This window comes from Malurus melanocephalus, unplaced genomic scaffold, assembly GCF_030028575.1.
Source record: "Malurus melanocephalus ecotype Western Australia unplaced genomic scaffold, MMel_1.1 scaffold_2, whole genome shotgun sequence".
Lineage (NCBI taxonomy): Eukaryota > Metazoa > Chordata > Aves > Passeriformes > Maluridae > Malurus > Malurus melanocephalus.
Genome location: NW_026623234.1, coordinates 7,864,399 through 7,887,406, shown reverse-complemented (window position 1 = coordinate 7,887,406; position 23,008 = coordinate 7,864,399). Strand labels below are relative to the sequence as shown.

The window sequence follows — 23,008 nt, the reverse complement described above, 5'->3', positions numbered from 1 at the left end:
CCCAAGGGKGCAGATGCTGGGTTTCCCATTTCCTCTCCCTGGGTCCTGCAGGGCAGTGTAGGGCTTCCTGTGGGTGACAGGATCCAAACTTGCACAAACAACTTTCCTCCTCATCTCCATGAGCTGCCTGCACAGGATTGCAGAAATGTCCCTCTAACAGCTGTTTCCAGGAGATTTATTATCCTGGGTTCAGCTCTGCAAAGTTGTTATCATCCTGCAGTCTGTTTTTCCCCTCATAAATGCAACCTGGCTCCAAATAATTGCTTCCTCCAGGAAGCTCTAAAATAGTTGATTTGTTAGTGAAACTCTTCAGTATTTCTCTTATGCCTCCCTGGCGTGTTTTTCAATAGCTTTACAAAAAAATGGGAATTTTATCTTTGTGGTATCTCTGTGGGTGGGAAGGCCCACGGTGCCCTTGTTGATGGAGAGGTGAAAAAACAAAGCGCAGAAAACTGAAGCAACCTTCTCCAGGTCATATCAGAGTTTGTGTTGCAGGCAGGGAAACAAATGCTTTTAATGACACCTTCTCCGTGCCTTCTTCCAGACCTCTGCTTTAGCTGTGAGCTCCTGTTTGTTCCACACGTGGTGACGAGGGACAGCCCCTTTATTCCAGCCAGGCTGTGCCCGAAGGGAATAACTGAATTGGTAATTCAGAGATATTGATTGTTCTCCTCGTGGAAGCCTAATGCCAAGGGTAACACCTGCTCCATAATCACTCTCTTGTTACTCTGCCCTTTGGCTAATGGGTTTGAGATAAACCAGTCAAGGCCCCTCCCTGGGCTATCAAATGGAGGCCCTGCTGTTCCCAGCCTAAGAAAGGGTTGTGGGGGCTCCAGCAGAGCTGTGCAGGGAGCTTGCTTTTCTTCTTTGCTGAATTTTGGCAGCAAAATCAGGAATTTCAGAACAAGGAGGTGAAAATGCAACGGAGTGGGGGAGGGGTCTGGGTGCAGGGGAATGTGGTGCTGTGCTTCCAAGGCGCTTGGGTAAGGTTTTCTTGCTTACTGGTGCAATATGGAACAAAGTATGTTGCTGTTTTGGTTGGTTTGTCAGTTTATGTGCTGGTCCTGGTCCCAGTAATTTGAGAAGCAAGGATTAATGCCTTGTAGCTTCCCTGTGCAATTAGCAAAAACAACTATGAGACATTCAGGGAATTTAAATGTTTCTTTCTTTGCATCTCCCTCTGTTCTGCATTGAAGTAATCTTCACTTTACACCTGGGATTACGTTTTGTAGTTTTCAAGGATGCCAGTCCCTGTTGCATTTTGACCCTTCCCCCCAGGAGCACAAATTCRCCAGCAGCATCTTATTAATAACTTGAAACCAAGGGGGTAAGCAAGGGGTCTAAATGGGGGAAGGAAAAGCACTCTTTCCAGTCTCTCTCCAGCAGGGGTGACAGTACAACCCAAACGTGATCTTTCAGAGCACGGGGGAGATTGAGTTAATAAATTTAATGACTGAGTTAATGACTAAGTTAATGACTGAGTTAATAAATTCTCCAAAAATGATACCCTTCTGGACAATTGATACAGTTTCCTTTCAAATTTTCAAAAGCTCAAAGTATGATTTTTTTCCTTTGTAAAGTTCAAAACATCTTTCTTATTTTATTGGGTTCCATGACCAAGAAAAATAAGTTATTTATAATTTTTATGTGTCTCCATTTTAGTCTGGTGAGGGAGCAGGGGGATATTGCTGCTTGAGGGGGATTCCTGCCCTCCCCTGTTTGTCAAAGAAAGCCTGCCTTGTTTTAAGTGTTTGCCTTCTGCCTGTCTCCATAGAAAATATAAAGGATATGGGATCTGGTATTCATTATAAGCTCCCAACAGAGTAAGATCAATGAAACTTTAAATAAAGCAGCTGTGAGCCAATGTTATTTAGCTATTGAAGTTTAAAACGTGCTTAACAAAAATGGAGCATAATAATTTGGTGAGGGTCTTTATTCCCTCTTTCAGAGGCTTGGGGTTGATGCTTCATAGTCACCCAAGGCAGATCTTGCCTGAATTTTYATCTGTGTACCTACCTATCTACTAGAGTGTGGAGCCTAGATCATGAAGCACCTAGCTATTACACAGCCATGGTTACTTTTGCTTTTGAAATCAAGGGTGTCAGTTTAGAGCATAAAACCATCCTTTACTTCCTTTGATATGRAAAGGATTTGGTAATTAAAAATCCCACTTTAAAATTATCTTAATTTTTTTTTAAATGTTCTTTATTTCCTTTTGTCTTCCTTTCTTTTTTATTTTCTAGCTTTGGAAAAAAAAAACCCAACCCAAAATAGGATTGAAGGCCCAGTGTGGCTGTCAGGAACACTTCAAATTTCCCTGTGTACACAGTTTCGTCACAGAATGTAACACTTTGAGTGCAGAGCCCAGCAGTATTTTCCCCAAGTCACTCTCCTCCTCTGCCATGAAGCTGCCTGCCAGAGCCAGTGCTTGATGTCCACATTTCCGTCTCAGTTGGACAGCTGAGCCAGGGTCAGGGAGAGCACCAGACAGGGAGTTCATTTTCCTTCCTTTCAGCAGCAGAGGTTGGTCGGGGCAGCCTTGTAACAGGCCCAGCCTAAACAAAAGGCCTCTGAGCTGCCRGGAGATACCCTCCCACCAACAGATGAGAAGGAGGAGTGGGAGGCACCTGTGGGAGCAGCAAAATATTTAAGCATCGTGATAGTTATCATTCTTATCAGCTGTCTTGCAGTTGAGTTTCAGACATGGGAAAAACAGAKCAAAGGTCACACAAAGGTAACGTAGCACCTTTTCCAAGGTCACACCCTTGGTAAAGCTCTTGTGGCATTATTTAATGCGTTCTGCAGCTCAGGGGGCTGAGTGAGAAACCTTGGCTGTTTCAGAGCTGCAGAAATGGTGCCAAATAGAAAAGAGAGCTGCACAATCATGTCTTTTGTTGCTGCAGACACATACTCAGAACACTGTGGTGACCAAACACTTAGCTCTTGAGCAATAGGTGCAATATGTGCTTGGGTTACTGTGTTTTGCAGCCTGGCATACATGCAGCTCACTGCACATGGCTGTCAGGGCTCTGAGATTTACTTGGTTAAGATGGCCCTCATATCCCAATATTGGCCTTTAAAGTCTACACAGAGAGTAGCATGGTTCAGACAAATCCCTATACTTAATAAATAAGAGATTAACCACTGCAGAGGTCTTCCCCTGAGCTTTCCAGTTGTTGCACTCTGGGAACTGTCCCACCTCACTTGTGTATTTGCTGGTGCTGATCACTGCTAAATGCCTGCAGATGAGATTGCTTTGTGCTCATGGAGTGCTTCTTGCAGACAGAGTCCATGTCTGAGGATAATATAAGCCAAAATTTGCTGAATTTTCTCTTCCATTTAAACAATCTTCCTCACACTCATGGCTGCAAGGGAAATATTCAGAGAATTATCTTATTGAGGGCTTGGCTGGGTGGCATTATGGGTTTGGGGAAGGGTAAATTCCAGTGTCCTCACTAATTATTCTAGCTCTGTGTTATATTTGTCACATAGATAATGGGATGGTTTAAAGCTCAAGGGCCTGATGCTACACGATGGCATGGTCCCCATCAGGGAAAGCAAGTTATGTGTAATTCCTGGATGGTTAAACAGCCACTGAAATTACAGTTTGCTTTACAGCAACGTSTGTCAGAGGGCTGGAGGAACCAGGATGTCATATATATTTATGTAAGATTCGTCCCTTCTACTTTGTGTTTTAATCTGTGTAATGTGACATCTATTTTAAACAGTCCCTTACAGCTCAGTGACACCTTTCCTGGACTGCGCAGATATGTGGTAGAATGTTTTAATATTGGTTTTTCCTCAGAGTAACAGTTGCCTAAAAAGAAGAAATAAACCCACCAGTGATTGGGCATGTACTATCCTCCCCAGACTTGAAAGGGATGTGAAAAGGGGGTAAGATGAACATGAGACACTTACAGCACTGATAACACTCCAGCCTTCCACAAAGGTTTGACCTCTACTCCTTAAAGATAGCACAACACTGCTCTTCATGAACGGTGTGGCACTTTGTGGTAAGGAGACTGAAGTTAGTGTTAAATCTTACCTTACTGACATTCTGCCATTCATAACTTGGCCTTTAAATATCACACCCTCTGTTCTTGTCTTCAAAGTGCTTGAAACTCTTCCCAGCCTGATTCATCTGCATTTTTAACACTGTATGCTCTAATTTGTTTAACAAATTGTTAGTGCTGGTGTTGAATGATCCTGTGCTACAGAGAGATCCCTCATTCCCCAAAGGAGTTGTCTCTAGGTTTGCGAAGGAGCTATTTTGAATGCAAACTCTGAAAAAGTTATACTCTCAGCTTATGATGAATTTTACTTTGGCGTTTTCCTATTTGCTTAAAAAATGGACAAAATATTTATTATGATCAGGGTTAACACATCTCTATTTCCCCCCCTTGCCACATAACTTGGTTATTCCAGGCAGGAGTATTGTATTCATTTGAAACAGATTGATCTTGACTGCCTGACTTGTTGACATGAGCAGCTGACCATTTACTGAATGAAAGTGCATAAAAATTGATGATTTAATCTTCTGGTTTACTGCTTTTCTGACCTTTGAAGTCTGCCAATTGAAAAATCACTCCACCACTAGGAAATTAGGTATTTGGTATGGTGCTAGAGATTTCTCGGGAATGGTTCATTAGCTACTTTATAAAGTTTAAGGATTAAAACTGCTGCTTGTYTGATAAAAGGTGAACTTTCTTCATCTTATTCTCCCCCTATTATGACCTATGTTCTTCATACCCTATTTAAAGTGCATACTGTGTCTCAATTAAGCAAAAGGTGAAGATGACATGCTCAGTGTTTGCAATCTGCCCTCTGCTGAAAACAAAAACTGTTGCCAATGTTAGTCCCTGGGTCTTTGCACACAAAGAAGGTGGCTTGTCAAAACAAAGGTACCGTATGATTTAAGCTGCTTGGAAATGTAATGGCAGACCATGGCCATGACTGCAGTTGTTGTGTTTCAGGGTAGCTCTAACTCGAGGTGAAATCAGAAAGGGGCTTAGGTAGCTTTCAGGAGAGGTTTGAAAGGGCCAGACAAGGAAAGACACATGATCCTCCAGATGAAGATCTGTTGCCTTCTGAARGTTTCTAAATAGCTTTGACCCCGTAAGGAGTTTTTGCAGCAGTCTAAAGCTCATTCTCAGTGTTGTGAGATTTCCTCACCTGTTAACATTCAGTGTCTAAAACTAAACACTGAGCTGGTGTAAACTTGTTCTGATCATTCAAATATTATTAATCCAATGAGAAAAAAATACTCTCTTCCACTTTGTTTCCACATGTAATCTTCATGCTGGACGGGTTTCAGCTGTCCATCTGCAGTTGGCATAAATTTGCATAAAAGCTAACATAAACCTTGTTGCATTTATAGATAATGTAAAAATGTGATTTTGTGTAATGCCTTGTCATCATTAAATTTCTATTGGGATATGATCAGATGTGATGGTGCACTATTCTGTTGTCAGTCTGCCTTGACTGCTTCAGACAGTGGCAAACTGCMGAGACAGGTGCAGTGCCTGCTCCATATCTTAGAGAAGAGGGGATGATCAGTTCCTGCCTCTGCTTTTTTCTGAGCCAGAGCCATGGGAGACTCAGACTCACCTGAACTGAAAGGTAAAGTCTCCCAACATCAGTGATGAGTTACAGATCCTCCTGTACCTAAGGCATATCCTTTTTAGGACTAGCTAAATACTGCTGCTGAGCTATAATTARTGGGATCTTAATTATTATGTTTGGCTCGAAAAGACGAGCGTAAGGAACTGGTATCCAGGAGGTTCTGAAGGAGCCAGTTGAAGCAAGGCTGGTTAGACTGTGAGGGTGTGTTCGGACTGTGGAAGAGAAGCCCTCAGTCACACTCCCTAACTTTACTGACTGCTCAGTGATACAGCCTCAGGGCAGCACATTTCACCCTGAATTACAGTCTGCTGAAAAAACAGGGTTCTACTTGCTAAATATACTTCTGGGTAGTGGGCAAGGGCTCTTGGCCTGAGCCTGACACGTAAGAAATCTGCATATTTGAAAAGCTTAACTTTCCTGAAAAGTACAAAACCAAAAAAACAGTGACAAACTTATTTCTCAATGTGTTATTCTACTTTTAAGATCAATTTCCATTTTATTTCTCCAAATATTTTGAAGAAAAGCAATTGGTGCTCAAAGATTAAATTCTCTTTTCAGTTCTTGCCGTGTATTTGAGATTTGTGTAAAGCAGTTCTTGAACCCTCACTGCTGCTACTTCTAAAAGAGCTACACTTACCTAGCAGGAACAGAAATATGTTAGTCGTGGAGCTTTGGAAAAAAAAATAACAGAGAATGTATAGTACAGGAAAGGAGGAAATAAAGAATGGTAGAGGAGATGAACATGGATAACCATCATGAAGGAGTAGCAAATATATTCACTAGCAGCAGAAGAGTTACATTTCTGTTTCCATCGGAGAAGTCTTGCAGAACTAGCCAGGTGCTGAGTCTCTGGCTACTTGGCTTTTACAGCAGCCTCACTGTGGATCTGTGGGACAGTAGTTTTYGTAGAGCCTCTTCAGCAAATGGTAGGCAGAGTCTCTGAATTGGAGTCTCTTTTTGTTCTCTTGCTCCTGTTTTTTTCCTGTTTCCTCCTCCCCCCTGGTTTAAAACCCGCTGTAGGGTGAGACCAGATAAACTTCTTGGATCCAGAGCATCCTGCAGTGAGTTGTGCCAGAAGTCTACTATCAGCTGGTGAAGAACTACYTCCTTTTACGTGTTGTGACTTGGACTTCATTAATTTCATTTGATTACTTAACTTTTTTTTCTAAATTTGGAAGAGACACCAAAGAGTTAATCCCTATCCCTGCTGTTTTCCACAATGAAGACTAGATGTTAAAGGTATCTGGCTGAGGCTTTGTTTTAATTTTCATTTATTTTTCTGCTGCCTCATGWCTTTTTCACTTCAAAACAGTAACTGTATTTACTTAGTGATCTTGATGAATAAACTACAAGGATTTTAGCCTGTTTGTGTGGCTCTCAACAACCAGAATTGCAGGAATGTAGGAGTGTGGATGCTGCTGGACTAGCCAGCAGCAATAATATTAACAAGTCCTAGGTGGTCTCCAAACAACCTCAAGCCAAAGGRAGAAATAGCCTGTTTACATAAAACTCGGAGAAACTAAGCAGGAAACAGATCTGCTTCCTTATAACCCTCACGTGAGAAGTCCATGTGAGTAAAAAAGTGTGTGATCTTTATGCTGATAACAGACCTGGGTAACACAGGAATGTTCTAAAGAGTGATTGCTGGCTCTTGGATCTCCTTTTGATACTTTTCACCTAGTGTTTAGATAATGACATGCAGGGATATTACTGCTTTGCAGTAACAAGGACAAGGCATTTTAAACTGCAGCTTCGCMCTGCTAAAATGAGCAGGTCTTCCTTAAAGGGGTGCTCCTGCCCCTTCCTCTCTTCTCTGTTCAGTGCTAACCATGGTTTTTATCCCACTACAAACTGGTTTTCATKGCGCTAGACCTTCAGAAATCTGCTTGCTGCCTTTTCCAGTACTAGTTTTTGCTGGTTTAGCTTTGTTTACCAGCTCAGTCTGCCGACAGGAGATTCCAGTGTTGACAGGAACAGAACTGCCTGTTCCCATGGCACCTGTTAAAGCGCTGTAACTCATTGTGAAATTAGCACTGTTAAATGTTAGATGGCACATCTGAATGTATCTTCCTCAGCATGCAAAGGTTATAATCCACAGGGATAATTACAGGCATTGTCTTTCCTTGCTCAAAGTCCTCCCTGTACTGCAGATTCTCCTGTCTGTGCATCCTAGTTTTTATCACAGATGCAGCATCTGCACAGGACAGAAATATGCATCTTTGGAACACAAGAGAGAAGCAAACGATGCTGACAGTGCCCTTGTCGAACCTTTAGCTATCTTGTCACTGCATGCAGCAAAAATAAGTTTTCCAGCTATTTCCAGTTATTTGGGGACTGCATGCTGCTGCAGTTTGAGGAGTGACTGTGGGGGCAGTCATATAAAGCTATGATGTCAGCACGATCACGTGCTGTATTGTTCCGGGGAAATTTATGTCAGTGACTAAGCATGAAAAAGAGAGATTCATCCCACAGAGGTCATTAATAACAAACCCTGGGTGTAACAAAAATGGTCCACTAAGGGAGGGGGTTAGAGGTGGGACTCAGGGCAGCATGGGACTCCAGGTGACAAGTCAGGAAAATGCTATTAAAAGAATCACACTATAACTATCAAAAGGCATCAAAAAGGGCAGCCTGGTGTAGGTGTACCTGCTGGCTTTTTGTGTAGTCAACTGATCCAGCAGTGCACAAATGTGGCAAGGACAGCCACAGAGCTACAGCCTCTGCCTGTACTGGAAAAACATTTTCAACTTCCCGATGTATTTGGCATTTCAAAAACCCCTTGGGATAATCTRTTGCCTTTACTGCAACCACCTAGAAGCCAAGCTCAGATAAATCCGCCAGAGTCATGTGAAATGGAGGCGACACTCAGCTCTCTACCTTTTGAGGATTCAAGCAGATCAGGACCTCCTTACRTATTTTCCTCCTCTCATTTTTTGCTCATCAGGGCCCAGAGACGCCTGACGGGCACGCAAGACCTTGCCCGCACAAAAGAGCAGCGCAGCTTTTATCCTGCTGTGTGCTATCTGYACTTTCACACAAGTAAAAGGCCCCGATGTTTGTGCTTCCCCCGCACTCAGGCTCCCCAGACCCAGGCTGTTTATCGCCCTGCGCCACCCCAACATGGCTCTCAGCTGAGGGCGCCGGCCCGGCCCCCCCGCCCTGACCTGGATTCCCCGGGGAGGGGCGTGGCCTGCGCCTCCGCCAATCGCGGCGCGGGGCGGCGCTGACGCGCGGGGCCGCCTCCATATCGCGGCGTAGGGCTGGTATTGCGCAGCAGTCGGAGCCGGCCGTCGACAGGGTAGCACGTACTAGCCTGACCGCTGAGCGCTGACCGTTTGCCGCACCGCACCCAGCACCCGCCCGGCTCGGCCTACACCGAGACCCACAGCCAAGGTTTGTGAAAGCTCCGGGGGCTTCCCTGCAGAGCGGGGCGCCGGGGAAGCACAGCGGCGCGTGTGCGGCGCGGGGCGCTTCCGCTGCGTGCCCGGCCGGCCCGCGGAGACCCGGCCGGCGTTGTCGCCGCTCCGTTCCGCTCCGTTCCGTGCGGTGGCGGTGTCGGTGTCGGTGTCGCAGGCGGGTGCGGTGCGGCCGCCATTTTGTGGCATAGCGATGGCGTTTGCTTTTCTTCCTCGGCTCGGCGRGGGCGGGGCTAACTGTCGGGTGGAAGCTGGGCGGGGCCAAGGGCGGAGCGCTGGGCTCCCATTGGTGCGTGCTGAGGCGGTGTCSGCCCGCCGCRCTGCCATTGGCCCGGGGCGGGGGCGGGGCCTGCTGGCGCACTGCGGCAGCGGCGGCGGGCGGTGCTGAGTCACCGGGCGGGGCCTGAGCAGACTGTTCCGCAGCAGCGCCGCGCACACACAGCCATGAGCGGCTGCCGCGTCTTCATCGGGAGGCTCAACCCGGCCGCCAGGGAGAAGGATGTGGAGAGGTTCTTCAAGGGATACGGCCGTATCCGCGACATCGACCTGAAGAGGGGCTTCGGATTCGTGGTGAGTGCGCCCCTTCTCGCCCGTTCCCAGTGCTACCTCGCGTTCGAGGTTATGAAGCTATTTCTAAAAAAAATTCATTGACTCGCCCATAAGGGCACACCACATGACAAGTAAGCATGTATTYGTTCATTGGAATGTAATTCCTTGTCTTTGTGATGTTGATTTTGCAGGAGTTTGAGGATCCGAGGGATGCAGATGATGCTGTCTATGAATTGGATGGAAAAGAGCTTTGCAGTGAAAGGTGAGGTACCCTATTTCATGGATATACAAGCTTGGTTATGTAAAAAAGGTAACAGTTTTAAGTTTGTGTTACAAGTACTTTGCAAACTATTTTATGTTTGGTTCTTTTTTTTTCCTCCCCTGATAGCTGTAACTGACTATAAAAGAAGATGAATGTAAAAACAYGTGTTTTGCTATGTTTTTCTCTCCCCAGAGTGACAATTGAGCATGCCAGAGCACGCTCGAGGGGCAGAGGCAGAGGGAGGTACTCTGACCGGTTCAGTAGCCGCCGCCTGCGCAGTGACAGGAGGTATGTGCAGCTYTGAGCCTGTGTAGTTAAAAAATTGCTTTGGGCTCATCCCAAGGAACGTGAGCTGGAATGAGCTATTAAAAGGTGTTACTGCTGTTTAAGTCAGTCACTTGATGTGGCAGTAGGATAGGGAGGATTACAGAACTTCTCAGATATRTCTGTCTTTCTTACGCCTCCTCCCTAAGTGCTTAATACCTGCCCTAGATTGCTCAAAGCATTGYGTAGTTCAAGTTGTTGCACTRACGATAATACGCTGATACCAGCTCTTGATACAGCCTTTGTTAATACTGACATGGTTGYATTTTATTTACTAATGAAAGTCTGAATTGTTTATTTCAAAACAGAAACGCTCCACCTCTAAGAACAGAGAATCGCCTCATAGTAGAAAATCTGTCGTCCCGAGTCAGCTGGCAGGTTTGTTGAACAATTAACTATTTTGACTTCATTTAATGGGTATGTAATGTAATGTAATTATTTTGTAAAACAATTAATTTAATTAAAACCTAATTTATTTAAATGTTTATGTAATTAATACGATTTTTAATAATGTAACTTAAATATTTTGAATGAAAGCTAGTTAACTTTAATTCATAATAATAATTTATATGTTTGAGGATATATATTTATTTTTTTCTTGTTTTTAAAATCCATTTTAACCACATATTAAACCCTTTATTTGCCAGCCTATCTGTGTCGTTGGCCTTATGACGAGGAGTGCCTGTGGGTTATCCTAATCGTTCTGTCTTGGTCACTCTTGGTCGGGCCTGGTTGACTTTCCAGTCAGCTCCTACAATGTCACTTGGCCACCTCTAGATCTGTGTTTGCCGGTCTAGACGTAATCGATGCACTCCTTAAAGTGCCACATTGCAGCGGTCCCAGAGCGTTAACGAGATCTGATTCCTAAGTTGAGAGCTGTTCTTCCTGTAACGCTTCCGAATAACGAGGTCCTGGTCGAAAAGAGTTGAAAGATTCGAAATTAGGTGGTCGTTGGAATCCTGATCGCAGTAAAGTGGTCCTTGGTGACATCAAGCATAGAGAATGTCTGGATCCATCCATAGTCTCCTGATAGGGAGGGCAGTGCGATTAATGGCTTCCATCGACTGGGTAGTGTTCGGCAAGTGGGTGGCGAAGAGCCAGTCGGGCATATGTCATGACGGTATCTCCGGTCGCTTAATGCAGTTTGCTGCTTGGCTAGCCTAGGGAAATGTTAATAAAGGTAAAGTAAACTATATTTTTAATGACATATGGGGCACAAAATAATTGGTGTTATGTAAATGTAATTCTGTATTCATATTAGACTTGTAATGTAAATGGAAATTGAAATAGTCCAAAAATATATGGGTAGTATTTCAAAGTCAATCCAGTATATATAAAAATGTACTCTTTATTTCTTTCTCTCTCTCTCTTTCTTTCTCTTTATTTAAATAATCTATAAAATCACTGTAGACTAATATTTACCTTAATGTTGAGACACTACATTAGCATTTTGCTTAAAGCAATATGCTTTTCTCATTTATTTCGTGCCCTGATASAGATTGTGATACAGATAATGCAATTTTGATAGAATACAAGTATGGCAGMTGCCATGTTTGTGATTTATCTAACAATTTCTCTTTCAGTAGTTAAAAATTTCTTTTGTTTGCTTTAAACTGTTTTTGTATAGATAAGTSTTAATTTTACTTCTTTGCATAACATAAATGRTCTTGTGTTAGGATCTCAAAGACTTCATGAGACAAGCCGGGGAAGTAACCTTTGCAGATGCACACAGACCTAAGTTGAATGAAGGGTAAGCATAGCGAGACCTTTTGAAAGCTGTAGAGTAATACCTGTGCATGTAATATTTGGGGAGAGAAGCTGGCTACTTTCTGTGTCAGCAGCTGTTGCAGCTTAATTTAGCTATCCTTTGAAAATGTTTGGGGAGGGAATTTTTCATGCTTCAGTGATGACAGGGGATAATTACACTGACCAGTGTAGGTTTTGGGAGTTTGTTCGGTTTGAGGGGTTTGTTTGGTGTTTCTCCCAGTGTAAATTCTGCTTGTGTTGGTAAATAAAATTTGTAATAGTGAACTTTGTTTTTTGGGGATTTTTTTTCTCCTGTAGGGTGGTTGAATTTGCCTCTTACAGTGATCTAAAGAATGCTATTGACAAGCTTTCTGGTAAAGAAATTAATGGAAGGAAAATCAAACTAATCGAAGGCAGCAAAAGGCACAGGTACATATTTCTATTCTACTCTCTTGAATAATGCTTAAATACTGACTGAGAACCATTGAAGTCGGTGACCAGGCAAAGGAGCTGGAGAGCAGTGGATTGCCTGGGTACAGCCRTAGCCCGCGAGGTTCCGTAGCTGACACCGGTGCTCTCTGTTGTCCCCTCAGTAGGTCCAGGAGCAGGTCGCGGTCGCGCAGCAGGAGCTCATCCGGCTCTCGCAGCCGCTCTCGTTCCCGCAGCCGCAAGTCCTACAGCAGGTCACGGAGTAGGAGCCATAGCAAGTCTCGATCAGTTAGCAGATCCCCACTGCCAAACAAGAGCCAGAAACGGGGTTCTTCCAGCAGATCCAAATCTCCTTCATCTGTGGATCGGCAGAGGTCTAGATCAAGGTCTAGATCTGTTGACAGTGGCAACTGAACTATAATTAACTTGCCCTGGGGGCCCTTTTTTAAAACCATACTTGCTAAACTTGTGGTAAGTATGTGACTTTCTGTGGGGAAGGATTTCGATGGGGAGGTGGGGAGGGTTGGGGGATCTTTGTAGATGTGGACCATGGTGGGAAGGGTTATTGACTAATTGTATTAAATGTTTTTGATAACCCTTTTCTTGCTCACATTTTTTGTGACTGTCTGAAGTGTATAGTTTGTGTATATTGGCAGAGCTCTTTATAACTAAGGCAAATTTTTTTGTACTCTAAAGTCATCTGAACACTCAGTTCTCAGTATATTCAACTGTGAATAGYAACTCAAAACCATTAGTTTAATAATTCAGACTAATAGCTTTAGGCATCTAAGAGCTCTATATGTGCTGTACATAAAGCTTTATTTCAGAGGGTATTTTTTTGTGCGTTTGAGACATTGTTTCAGCTCTGGATCAGCAAATTAAGTGCTGGTCAGTACTGGTAATAAAACTTTATTTTAAAATACTTTCATTTAATACGACTTGCACTACACTAAGGAAATGCCCATTTCACTGCCCTGTGGTAATAATATTCTATAAAGCACTCTTATTTCTTGATACCTAAGAATTAAATAGTTCAAATAAAGTATAAAGAAACATTTCTGCTTCTTGTTCGTTTCTGATTGTTAATAAAATGGTTGTGACTGTTAAAAYGGTTCTGGAAGATGGGGCTGTGGCAAAGTGGTAACTGTTTTGGGCAGCGGGGGAGAATTAGTGTCCTTTTAAATACATCATGTGATGTCCTTGGATGTCTCTGTGTTCTGAAATAAAAAGATGGATAAACTGGCTGTCATAGTTCATAGCTGGAGTGGAGAGGATGAGTCATTTGGCTTTTAATCACTTGGGATAATTGTGGAATGTTAAAGACAGATGTAGTCAGCATACTTCATTAGGGTGTTTGTGCACCTGTATGAGAACGCTGAGGTGTAGATGAACCACTTTTGTAGGCATAAGTCCTTGTTGTAGGGGAAGAGGAATTTTTAAATTGGGTGGGAGTACTGCCGTAGTGGGACCCTGAGGTTCTCTTTTTCAGTGTTTGTGCTTTCCTGTGGCAGTAGTCCTCTCCAATCCCTGTGCTTTCTCAAGCTGTCACCCACAAGAGAACTTCAGAATTTAAAAAACTTGTTTTCTTACAAAGTGCTTTACAAAACTGGTAGTCGGCTGAAATCTTTAAAAGGGTCTTTATAGCCTAGGTTAGCATTTGGATAGATCATAGGAAATGGAAACGCAAGGTGGTTCCTCTCAGAGTGGGGTCTGGTCTGGTGGGAGGTCAGGCATTTGGTCTTGTTATCCCTGCTGCACAGTCTCCCTGCTGCACAGTCTCCCTGCTGCACAGTCTCCGTACTGCTGCAGAGTTCTTGTGGGCCAAGCTAAGGAAGGAGGAGGAGCTCTTGAGCCAGGTGGGTCTGCCGGGTGAGCCTGTTGGACTGCCAGGTGCTCCAGAGAGCAGGGGTAGGATCCACAGTTAACTGGACCATTGCCAGTCAGCTTTGGGGAAGGAGAAGCTTCCTTCTTAGAACCTTGGTGCAGATGCTGGACCACGACGAGACATGGAACAAGGGGGTTTTAACTTCAGTGGTAAAAGCATTCACACTCATCTGGGTGGAAGATCAACTGTGTTGAGATCTCAAGTCCATTGATCGTGTTTACTTGGATGATGATTGTTATCTGTGTCCAAGTGGGACTTGGTTTCAGCTGGAACCTGATGTGCTGAAAAGGGTCATGAACTTTTCTTGGGCTAAATGTGGAGTATTACCTGCTTTATAAATACTTACTCTAAATTCTGTTTCTAGACTGCACCACTTACCTGCTTTACAAGCAGCACGAGTAGGTGTCAGCATATTCCYGAGGAGCTGGCTGTTGCAATGATGAGCTTCCCGTTAAACTGCCAGGCTTTGCAGTAAGGAGGCTTATGGTGATTTCTGGCCAGAAATTACTCTGTGTTTATTAAGTGTAGGTTCTTGGTGCGAATATGTTTACTCCTAGTTAAGAAGAACTACTTCAGTTACAAGGTATATTTTGGACGTGGGAGGTGTTGATGCCAATCTCTCCCGGTCCTGTGTGCGTAGTGTGACCATACCTAGGGTGGTGTCCAGAACAGGTGTGGTGTTGAGTTCATGGACTCCTATAACAGAAGACACGTTCAAGGTTCATCTGGTTTTGGAAGTACAGCTTGCTGGGCCTGAACACAAAAAGGCAGTTTGTGTAGCTGTCACCATGGTTTTTGGGGCCTCTTGTGTGGGATCAGTGGTACTACAAGGTAAGCCCTGTAAAATGGGAGCACCCAACAGCCTTGGCTGCTTGTTTGTGTACTGGATCCCGCTGGCTTCTGCACGGAGAAACTTCAACAGCTCATTCTGGGTCTCTGTTAAGAGAAATTACATTACTCTTCAGTGATGTTTTCAGGATTTGCTTCCATCGTGTGCCAGCAGGACATCACAGGTAAGTGAAATTAAAAAAGGGAACTGATGTGAGCAGTGATTTTTTTACAGGCAAAACTGGGACAGTCACTTGGCAACATGTTCTTCAGCTGTCCCAAAGGATTGTCACCATGACTTTGAAGTCAGTGAAAGTCTCTCTTCTGGGCTACCAGAGCGAGGCTTACTCTGGAGCAATGTCTTTGGGAAATGACATTGTGGGCACAGGTTGCTCCGTGGCAATTCCTTTGGCTGGTGTGAAATGAGTATTTAGATAAATGCCTTTGACAYAACTGCTGGAGGCCTGGGAGCTGGCTGTAGGTGGAGTTTGGATGGTTGTAAGAACCGCAGCTGCAGAATCCACAGACTGTTTTCCTGGTTTCCCACTATTTCTGCAATGTCTTGACGCTGATTTTGTTTCTTGAGCACTAATTGTGTCCACACCTGCACAGATCATTTTTGCTGCATCTGAAGAAAGAGAAAAAAGTGAAATTAGGCAGTTCTGAAACCAGGTTAGGGAAAGATTGTGGCAGCTGCAACTGGAATTAGTGGGTGATTAAAAATAAGAGGAAGGAAGCTGGTAGTCCTGCCAGAGGCTGAAGCCATTTTGTGTTCAGGCATTTATGACTCAGGCTGGAAAACAGCCCTTTTGTTGTAGTAATTTTGCAAGCACCTGCATGGCTGTTTCCAGTGTCAACTCCTTTGCACTGAACGCACACCTGAGGGTCCAAATGAGTGTGTTTTTTTCCCCTATTAAGCTATCCTTCAGCATAGCTATAAGATATGGTAAAGTGATCTGGAAGCAGCTCTGTAGCAGCTACTCTGCTGTATCTGTCCCAAGGCCCTGGAGAAAGCTGGASTGGCAGCATCAGAGAGGTGACTGGTGGAGGATCTTATTCAGCAATGCATTCTTCAGCCATCTGTGCAGTCAGTCAGCTGAGCTTTGGCATTAAGGACTTGCTGGAGTTGGAGAAGAGGCTGCCTCACATCTATATTGTATATATTTTAAAATTAAGTTTCAGTCTCATTATGTACTTTACTAAGAAAACGTATAAGTATTTCCTTCCTTTTGCTGCAATATTACAGTTCTGTCCTCTCTCATCCCACTCCAAAAGTGACACCCTTCAGGGAATCACTTAACAGCTTGAAGCAAAGCTGGGATTTGTTGCATTATAGAATATGTAATGATTTTGCGTAGTTTTAGCCACATGCAAACACCCCTGTTCCATGTAAGTTGTGACTTTTGCAGCGTGTCCACTTGTAGCTTAAAGCACAGGACACTGAAAACCTGAGCACTGACATTTCGCCAGTATGTAGCTGATGCACTCTGAAACAGTGCTGACGCAAGAAGTCTATGAAATTTTGACTCTGATTCGAATTTGATGTGTTGGGTATGTAATCCTGAGTTAGAGTGACTGGATCTGCCTTTACAAAGCAGCGATTCATTGGTAGTTATGTTTTAAGCATGTATGGCTTAGCTTGGAAAGTGTAAGAAACAAAGGAGCAAAGCTGTACTTGCCACTGCCTTTCTTTTTTCTGTCATGGATCCTAAAGATCAGGATGAGCAGGAGTCCCTCTCCAAGCTGGAACAGCAAGTAGAGTAGGGGGAAGAAATACAGGGGGCCAATGATCTCTGGGGCGAAGGCAACCTTGAGGATAGCTGAGCAAAGCTGTGTGTTCTGGCAGCCAGTTTCCATGCACACTGTCCGCCTGCACCTGAAGGAAAAAAAGCTAAATAGATTACAGATCTAAATCCCTTTCAAACAACTTAAGAACCCTGCCCACCTTGCTAGTGCATTTGCTTTTGGCTAAAAGCTGCTCTATCAGGAGCAATATTGCAATTCCTAGAAGGTTTTTCATCCTGCTCCTTGTACAGTGGGCAGAGGCAAATCATGTTACAAATGTGAACTTTGTTCTTAATGGTTTTGGAGGCCTTCTGTCCTACTCTGGATTTTGCAGCTTCCTGCAGGGAAGGAATCTCCTTCTGAGGTGGTAGAAGTCCAACACATAAAGGACTAGCAGGATTCCTACCTGGTTTAGGTTAGATGAGGAAAAGAAGGAGGAGTAGGTTTTATATGCTGTGTTTTCATTCTAAATTCCTGGGGCTGCAGCTGAATGTATTGACTAGTTTGGGTTGGTAATCAGCTCAGGAGTAATTTTGTCACTTGGGGTTTGAGCTCTATTGGTATTTCTCAGTTCTTTCTGTTTGGAGTTTTTTGGTGCTAATAATTCTCCCAGCTTCATTACTGAAAGCAGAGGTTGGTCATGTGTTTTACAGGTCACCAGTGACTTTAAGCCAAATCCATACATCTCAGTGAACCTTCCATGGTGATCAGGTGCCTGTGTCAAAAAACCTGTTTAGCTATTCCTCCCCTCTTAGGTAAGCCAAGCAGAGGTTACAGTAATTTCTCTTCCCACTAAAGGTGTGGGAGTTAGCTGCCTTGGGACCAGCTTGTGCTATCTCTGGTTGTATTCCTAGGTCCTGTTTTGGGTGACTGGGATCAGTGTTTTACAGAGATATATCCCTAGTGAAATCCATGTTTTCASCATTTCTCCACCAAGCAGAGCTGCCCTATCTCTCTGTTCCTGATGAGAGAGTGAGGGCAGGGAGGGGTGGAAGAACATACCGGTCATCCAGCTTGAAGGCTGCAGAGACAACATAGCCCAGCAGGAATCCAGTCAGAGGCATTAAGGCAGAAGATCCCAGGAGAGATGGTGAGAAAACGACCATGACACAGCTTCCCTCATTGGCCACAGACAGAACAATTATAGCAGCAGATGACAGTAGAAGCACAACAACCCCCACCTAAAATAAAAGTGATTGAGATGTGGACAAGAGAGAAATCCCCAGCAAAATTTGCCTCAGTTGCTGTAAGCAGTTGTACCTAGTTCCCTGTTCTTCACTTGTGAAGTACATAGAGGGCATAAAAATGTCTTTCATGGGCATAAATGTTAACAGTAATCAACAAGGGACCATCCTGGGCTATTACCTAGAGGGACCTTAACCAAATACCTTTCTGGTCTATATGTAAAATGACTGGTCTTGCTGCACAAGCTGCTTGTTTCTCAGGCATTGCTACGTGTCTCTGTCCAGGTATCTTCGTGGCTCTAGCCCRCCCCAAGCAAGAGCTGAGGAAAACACGTTACTCACAGGCAGAGCCTAGCGGACCTCTTGAGTTATGCAATGGTGTATGTGGTTGCCTGGATTTCTGTTTTGCTGTTTACATGCCTGATGTATAAAAGAGAGAGGGACAGAAATCCAGGCAGAAGTGAGCACTTAGTGATCTAGTGGCTTCTATTGGACAGGTATCTCCATGACTTCAGCAGCAGCTTTGTGATTGGATTTTGGCCTTGTGGTAGACATCTGAGGAGAATGAGGTAGCTTTCATTTGTTATTGTTTGTTAGGTTTTTTTCTGGGTTCTGCTTTGGTTACAGCAGTAGTTGGGGGCAGTGCCCATGAGGTCCATTAGTGCTGATATAGCAAATAAACCCCAAAGTTAAAACTGAAGTGAACAAAGGAGAGTAATGTAAGACATTTGCTACAAACTGTCTGTCTGGGAAAGAAAGAACTTCTCCTTGGGCAGATATTTTAATGATTAAAGCAGCAAAGTGGATGTCTTGAGCTCTATCCTCAGCTTTTCACCAATTTGTGGTATGTCTTAAAGAAGTTAATACATCTGTGATTCTATTTTTGAAAACTTCCTCAAGGCCCTTGACTGAAAGACARTGAGCCCAGGATACTTCTTACCTTGGTGACAAAGCCAGTGTACTGTGGTTTCTTCTCATTCAAGATGATGCCGATGGCACAGGGGATTAGCATCAGCACCAGGGAGGTGATTATTCCTTTGTAAGGTATCTTGCCCTCCAAGTCACCCTCATTCAGTCCTCCCCAGTAAAGGTACAGCAGCAGTGGCATTAATCCAATTGCCAGGACCATCGAGCATGCGGTCATTACGATGCTGAGATGAAGAAAGGACCCCTCAGTAGAAGAATGACACTTCTTAAAAATGGAATATGCTAATCTGATTACTTCCCTGGACAGATCTTAATATAAGAAATTACCTTGCTTTTTCCCATCTTGTAAGTGAGATTTCTCCATTATCACTATCAGGTTGTAGAAGGATGTGACATGAATGGAGAAGGGAGAAGATAACTTGAATTTCATACAAGCTGAGAAAAGACCCTTGTTATGGGTACAGACCATATTTGAGGTACTCACAACTGAGAGAAAAAGTAATACTTTGTATTTTCATGCTGGAGCTTGTTTTATCTTCGGGTTGGTTARAGAGTGTAGTTCTGCTGGTTCAATATTTCTCGCTGATGCAGCCTCTTCAGGCAGCATGATCAGTTTAACAGAACTGCATGGCTAGACACAGCATCTGTATGCTCTATSTACTGCTACACGGAGATGAAAAAATGTTCCTGCATCCATGTCATCAAAAGCAGCATGCTAATGCTTCAGAGAAAGGTACAAATTCCCATTTTATTGTAAATAGGGACAAATTAACTTATTGAGCAATGTGGGTGCTTAAAAATGTTTTTGTCTTAGCATTTCAGTCTTTGTCTAGCTTCTTGGGGCCCACTAATGTTGATTAAACTGGTTTCTGAACCAGTCATATGAGTAGMTTGGCCTGGACAATGAACAGGTACATAGTTTTCCTTACCTGAGGTTCATGTCCCCTCTCAGTGCCAGGCTGAAGATGTTGGAGAGGTTTCCCCCTGGGCAGCAGCCGCAGGTGAGGATGGCCAGGGATTCTGAGGTGCCCAGCTGGAAGAGCTTGCCCAGTGTGAACGCTGCCAAGGGCATGATGCTATACTGAGCCATCACGGCAACTGCCACACCTTTGGGTCTCCTGAGGTGAGCTGTGATCTTGGCTATGTCCATCGTACATCCCAGAGACACCGTGGYGACCAGGAGCGCCACGATGAGGGTGACATTCAGGGCTGTGTCCGTGGCCTGCTGTCCGAACGGTGCCACACTGCCCAGGGAGGCGCTGCTCTGCATGCAGCCTGAGCTCCAAACTTCTGGGCTGTCAAATGCTCCCTTGGTCTTGTTCATCCTGCTGAAGGATTAGGAGGCCASTTCTTCCATCAGTGGCTGGGAAGGTGAGGGAAGGAATGATTCAAAGGTCCAAAAAACATTAAATTACTGCAAGCAAAGCATGAGCTCTCTTTCAGGACACTGCTCTTACCCTTCAACAGCTGTTGGAATAGAAATCCACGTTTAGAGCAATCAGCTGTGAAACCCATTCACTTTAGAAATATCCTCTGCAGTTTGTGTAGCTTCTGCTCTGGTCCTCCACCTCTTCCAGCATCCACCTCACAGTGGGTGACAGCTGGTGACAGCAGGAGGCAGGCAGTTCAAGGTGGGTAGAGAAGACAGGTAAAGATGGGCACTTCATACAAAAGAAAATGACCCAGAGCTCCTCTCATCCAGATACTGCTGAGGCTAATGCTTGAAAACGTGCATCAAGGGTACTTTGTTTTTAATGAGATTGTATTTACTCTTCTGGCCATAAATCAATCTTTTGATAGCAAGGTCTAGGAAGAAATTTCTYTGTGRATGAGTAATTTCTCTAGTAAGTTCTTAGGGGCCTTCATGTCCCTTTTCTTGTTATGATAAGCCTGACATTGTCTAGGAATTTTTTACTTGCATATAGGAATTAATTCTCTGAGCTTTACCAACACTGAAAATATCCCTCATTGGCACTGAGGGAAGGTTCTGCATGGTAGGAACCTCAGCTGACCTGTGCAGTGCACGGTGGGCTCGATGGGCACAGCTGTGCTGCCTTCAGGACCTGGGATGTTGTGCCCTGTGACCCAGCCGGGGCTGCAGATATCATACAAGCTCTCCAAGCAGCTTTTACCCTCCCCAGACAAACCTGCCAYGTGCTTTCAGCACAAACCTGCACGGTGTGACACACACTCAGTGCTCTGGTGTGCAGGGAAGCAGGGTCTGGGCAGCTGGTGCAGGGCTGGGAAGAGGGACTGGAAAGGTGCTTGATCCTCCAGCTCCTGCGAGGGTGATTGCTGCTCACCCTGCCMCTGCTCTCTGGCCCTGGCTGTACAGGGAATGCTCTTCCCTACCCCTGCCATGCCCTCAGGTGCCATGCTTCCTCATCCCTCAGCAGGTTTTGCCTTCATTTATGGCAATTTTTGCCTTCGGATGACCTGAGCAGGCCCCTAGGCCAAGGGGGGGACTCTAGAAACAGAGCTGAGCGCATTAAAGCAGAGCAAAGGGGATGGTGTTACCTTAGCACCGGTGGATTTGGCTGTGGGAAGCTTGGGCAGATATCTGCTGGCTGCTCCGTCCGTTCCTGGCTGAGCTGGGTCAGCGATAGCACTCTTCAGTCCTTCTGCTTTAAGAAAATCCCCCTTGGTAAAATCCTGTCCTCTGCTTGCAGGATATAAAGCCTGGGTCTACAAGAGCCTCACAGATAGGGAAGTTGCTGTTATATGACATTGTACTAGCACGACTGGGGGAGGGATTTTAACCAGGGAGATTGGCTGCACTGTGGCTGAGCTCTGATTGCTTTGCTGAAGGGCATTAGGACGCTGCAGCAGCACATCTATTGCTCCTATTCATCTGGGAGCCCAGCAGGCTCAGCCCTCCAGCCCCATTGCTCTGGAAACACTGCTGGAGGCAGGCAGGAATGTCAGAGCTGCTCTCCGTGTTCCTCCCCACTTGCTCTTGCTTGGGTTGGGAACTTTGTTTTCCAGGCTGGCAGCCAGGCCGGAAAAGCACCAGAGACAGCTCASGAGGCCACACAGGCATCCCCATGGGGTGGGAAGGAGCAGCGCCTGCAGCTCCCAGTGGCTCTGCACATCCATGCCCACAGCTTCTCCTACACCTTGGTGAGCACCGCACAGCCATTCTTGGGGACAAGGGTCCCTTCAGCAAATCACAGGAGTGCCTTGAGTCCCCTGTGTCTCTGTGGTGCCAGAGCAGTGCCTGGGCTCATTGCTGAGCCCTGGCTGAGCAGGTGGGGTGAGGTGGCCTGCAGCACTGCGTGCATTTCAATTTTCCGTGGGCATCTGCAAGACTAYCAGGCACAAGCAGCACATGGGCAAGATCCACAAGAAGTAAGAGRATATGCAGGAGCAAAACCCACAGCRATTCCTTATATCTTTCTATCCCTCTCTTCAAATTTTTTTTTTCCGTGTGAATCTCCTTCAATTCCCAAAGAAATGCTTTTTTTTCCACTGTGTTTGCCTTTTAGCTGTGTGCTGAATTTTGTAAGAAATGCAAAAGGAGCCAAGACAAGCAACTAAGTGGTTATAAAGTGTCCCCTCCTCGGCAGCACCCTCTTTTCCCCTAAACTCAGTGTAGCTCAGGTATTTAAAGTGACAATGTTCGAATGCTCTCACCCTTTGTCTTTGCACGGCTGTAGAAGAATGTTTCAATGACTCTAATATTTAAAAAAACCCCAAAATCCTGCTAGCTGTTCATTGTTCAAGCATTCCGGCTGGTTCCCAGAAGTTAATGCAGAAAACAGCACAGGAGCCAAGGAAGAGACTGGTTGAGGAAAGCAGAATAAATTAGGATCATTATTTCACCCTGGGTCGTGCTTGGACATCCAGTCATTCGATCTGGACGAGAACGGCACCTCAGCCCTGAAGCTGCTGCTCCTGCGGTGGGGCTGGGCGGTGGGATGGCCCAAGGGCTGTTTGGAGGAAGGAGGGTTCTCCCGTTCCGGGGGATATGGCCATGACCTGGTGTGGTTCAGAGGATGCTTTTGCCTTGCAGAAGCCCTCTGTTAATTCCTGGGCAGAGCGTGCCCTTTCC

General features: G+C 44.9%; 2 protein-coding genes across 5 annotated transcripts; one reads left to right on the top strand and one right to left on the bottom strand.

Annotated features, from left to right (window-relative positions):
- The first annotated feature begins 8,879 nt into the window (after positions 1 to 8,879).
- SRSF5 (serine and arginine rich splicing factor 5) lies at positions 8,880 to 13,405 on the top strand. 4 transcript variants are annotated; one of them, XM_057367018.1, is made up of 8 exons: positions 8,880 to 9,015; positions 9,465 to 9,608; positions 9,779 to 9,849; positions 10,042 to 10,137; positions 10,482 to 10,551; positions 11,850 to 11,923; positions 12,238 to 12,348; positions 12,516 to 13,405. In XM_057367018.1, exons 2-8 carry the CDS (start codon positions 9,483 to 9,485, stop codon positions 12,760 to 12,762), a joined length of 795 nt encoding a protein of 264 aa, XP_057223001.1. In that variant the 5' UTR covers positions 8,880 to 9,015; positions 9,465 to 9,482; the 3' UTR covers positions 12,763 to 13,405. The 4 variants fall into 4 exon arrangements, with proteins under 4 accessions (XP_057223001.1, XP_057223009.1, XP_057222985.1 ...); XM_057367002.1 differs by having other exon boundaries at positions 8,881 to 9,015; positions 12,513 to 13,405; XM_057367010.1 differs by having other exon boundaries at positions 8,881 to 9,015; positions 9,462 to 9,608; positions 12,513 to 13,405.
- A 2,244-nt stretch (positions 13,406 to 15,649) lies between these two features.
- On the bottom strand, positions 15,650 to 20,284 carry SLC10A1 (solute carrier family 10 member 1). Its single transcript, XM_057364142.1, has 5 exons — positions 19,887 to 20,284; positions 18,971 to 19,181; positions 17,849 to 18,027; positions 16,737 to 16,937; positions 15,650 to 15,689 (listed from the first exon to the last, which is right to left on the bottom strand). The coding sequence occupies exons 1-5, from the start codon at positions 20,279 to 20,281 to the stop codon at positions 15,650 to 15,652; spliced, it is 1,026 nt and encodes a 341-aa protein (XP_057220125.1). The 5' UTR covers positions 20,282 to 20,284.
- Between the last annotated feature and the right edge of the window lie 2,724 nt (positions 20,285 to 23,008).

What these genes read in the sequence shown, in the direction of transcription:
- SRSF5 (XM_057367002.1), top strand. Translation starts at nt 9,483, where the DNA reads ATGAGCGGCTGCCGCGTCTTCATCGGGAGGCTCAACCCGGCCGCCAGG. An exon ending in AGAGGGGCTTCGGATTCGTG is followed by an intron (nt 9,609 to 9,778) that starts GTGAGTGCGCCC and finishes TTGATTTTGCAG; the next exon opens with GAGTTTGAGGATCCGAGGGA. An exon ending in AGACCTAAGTTGAATGAAGG is followed by an intron (nt 11,924 to 12,237) that starts GTAAGCATAGCG and finishes TTTCTCCTGTAG; the next exon opens with GGTGGTTGAATTTGCCTCTT.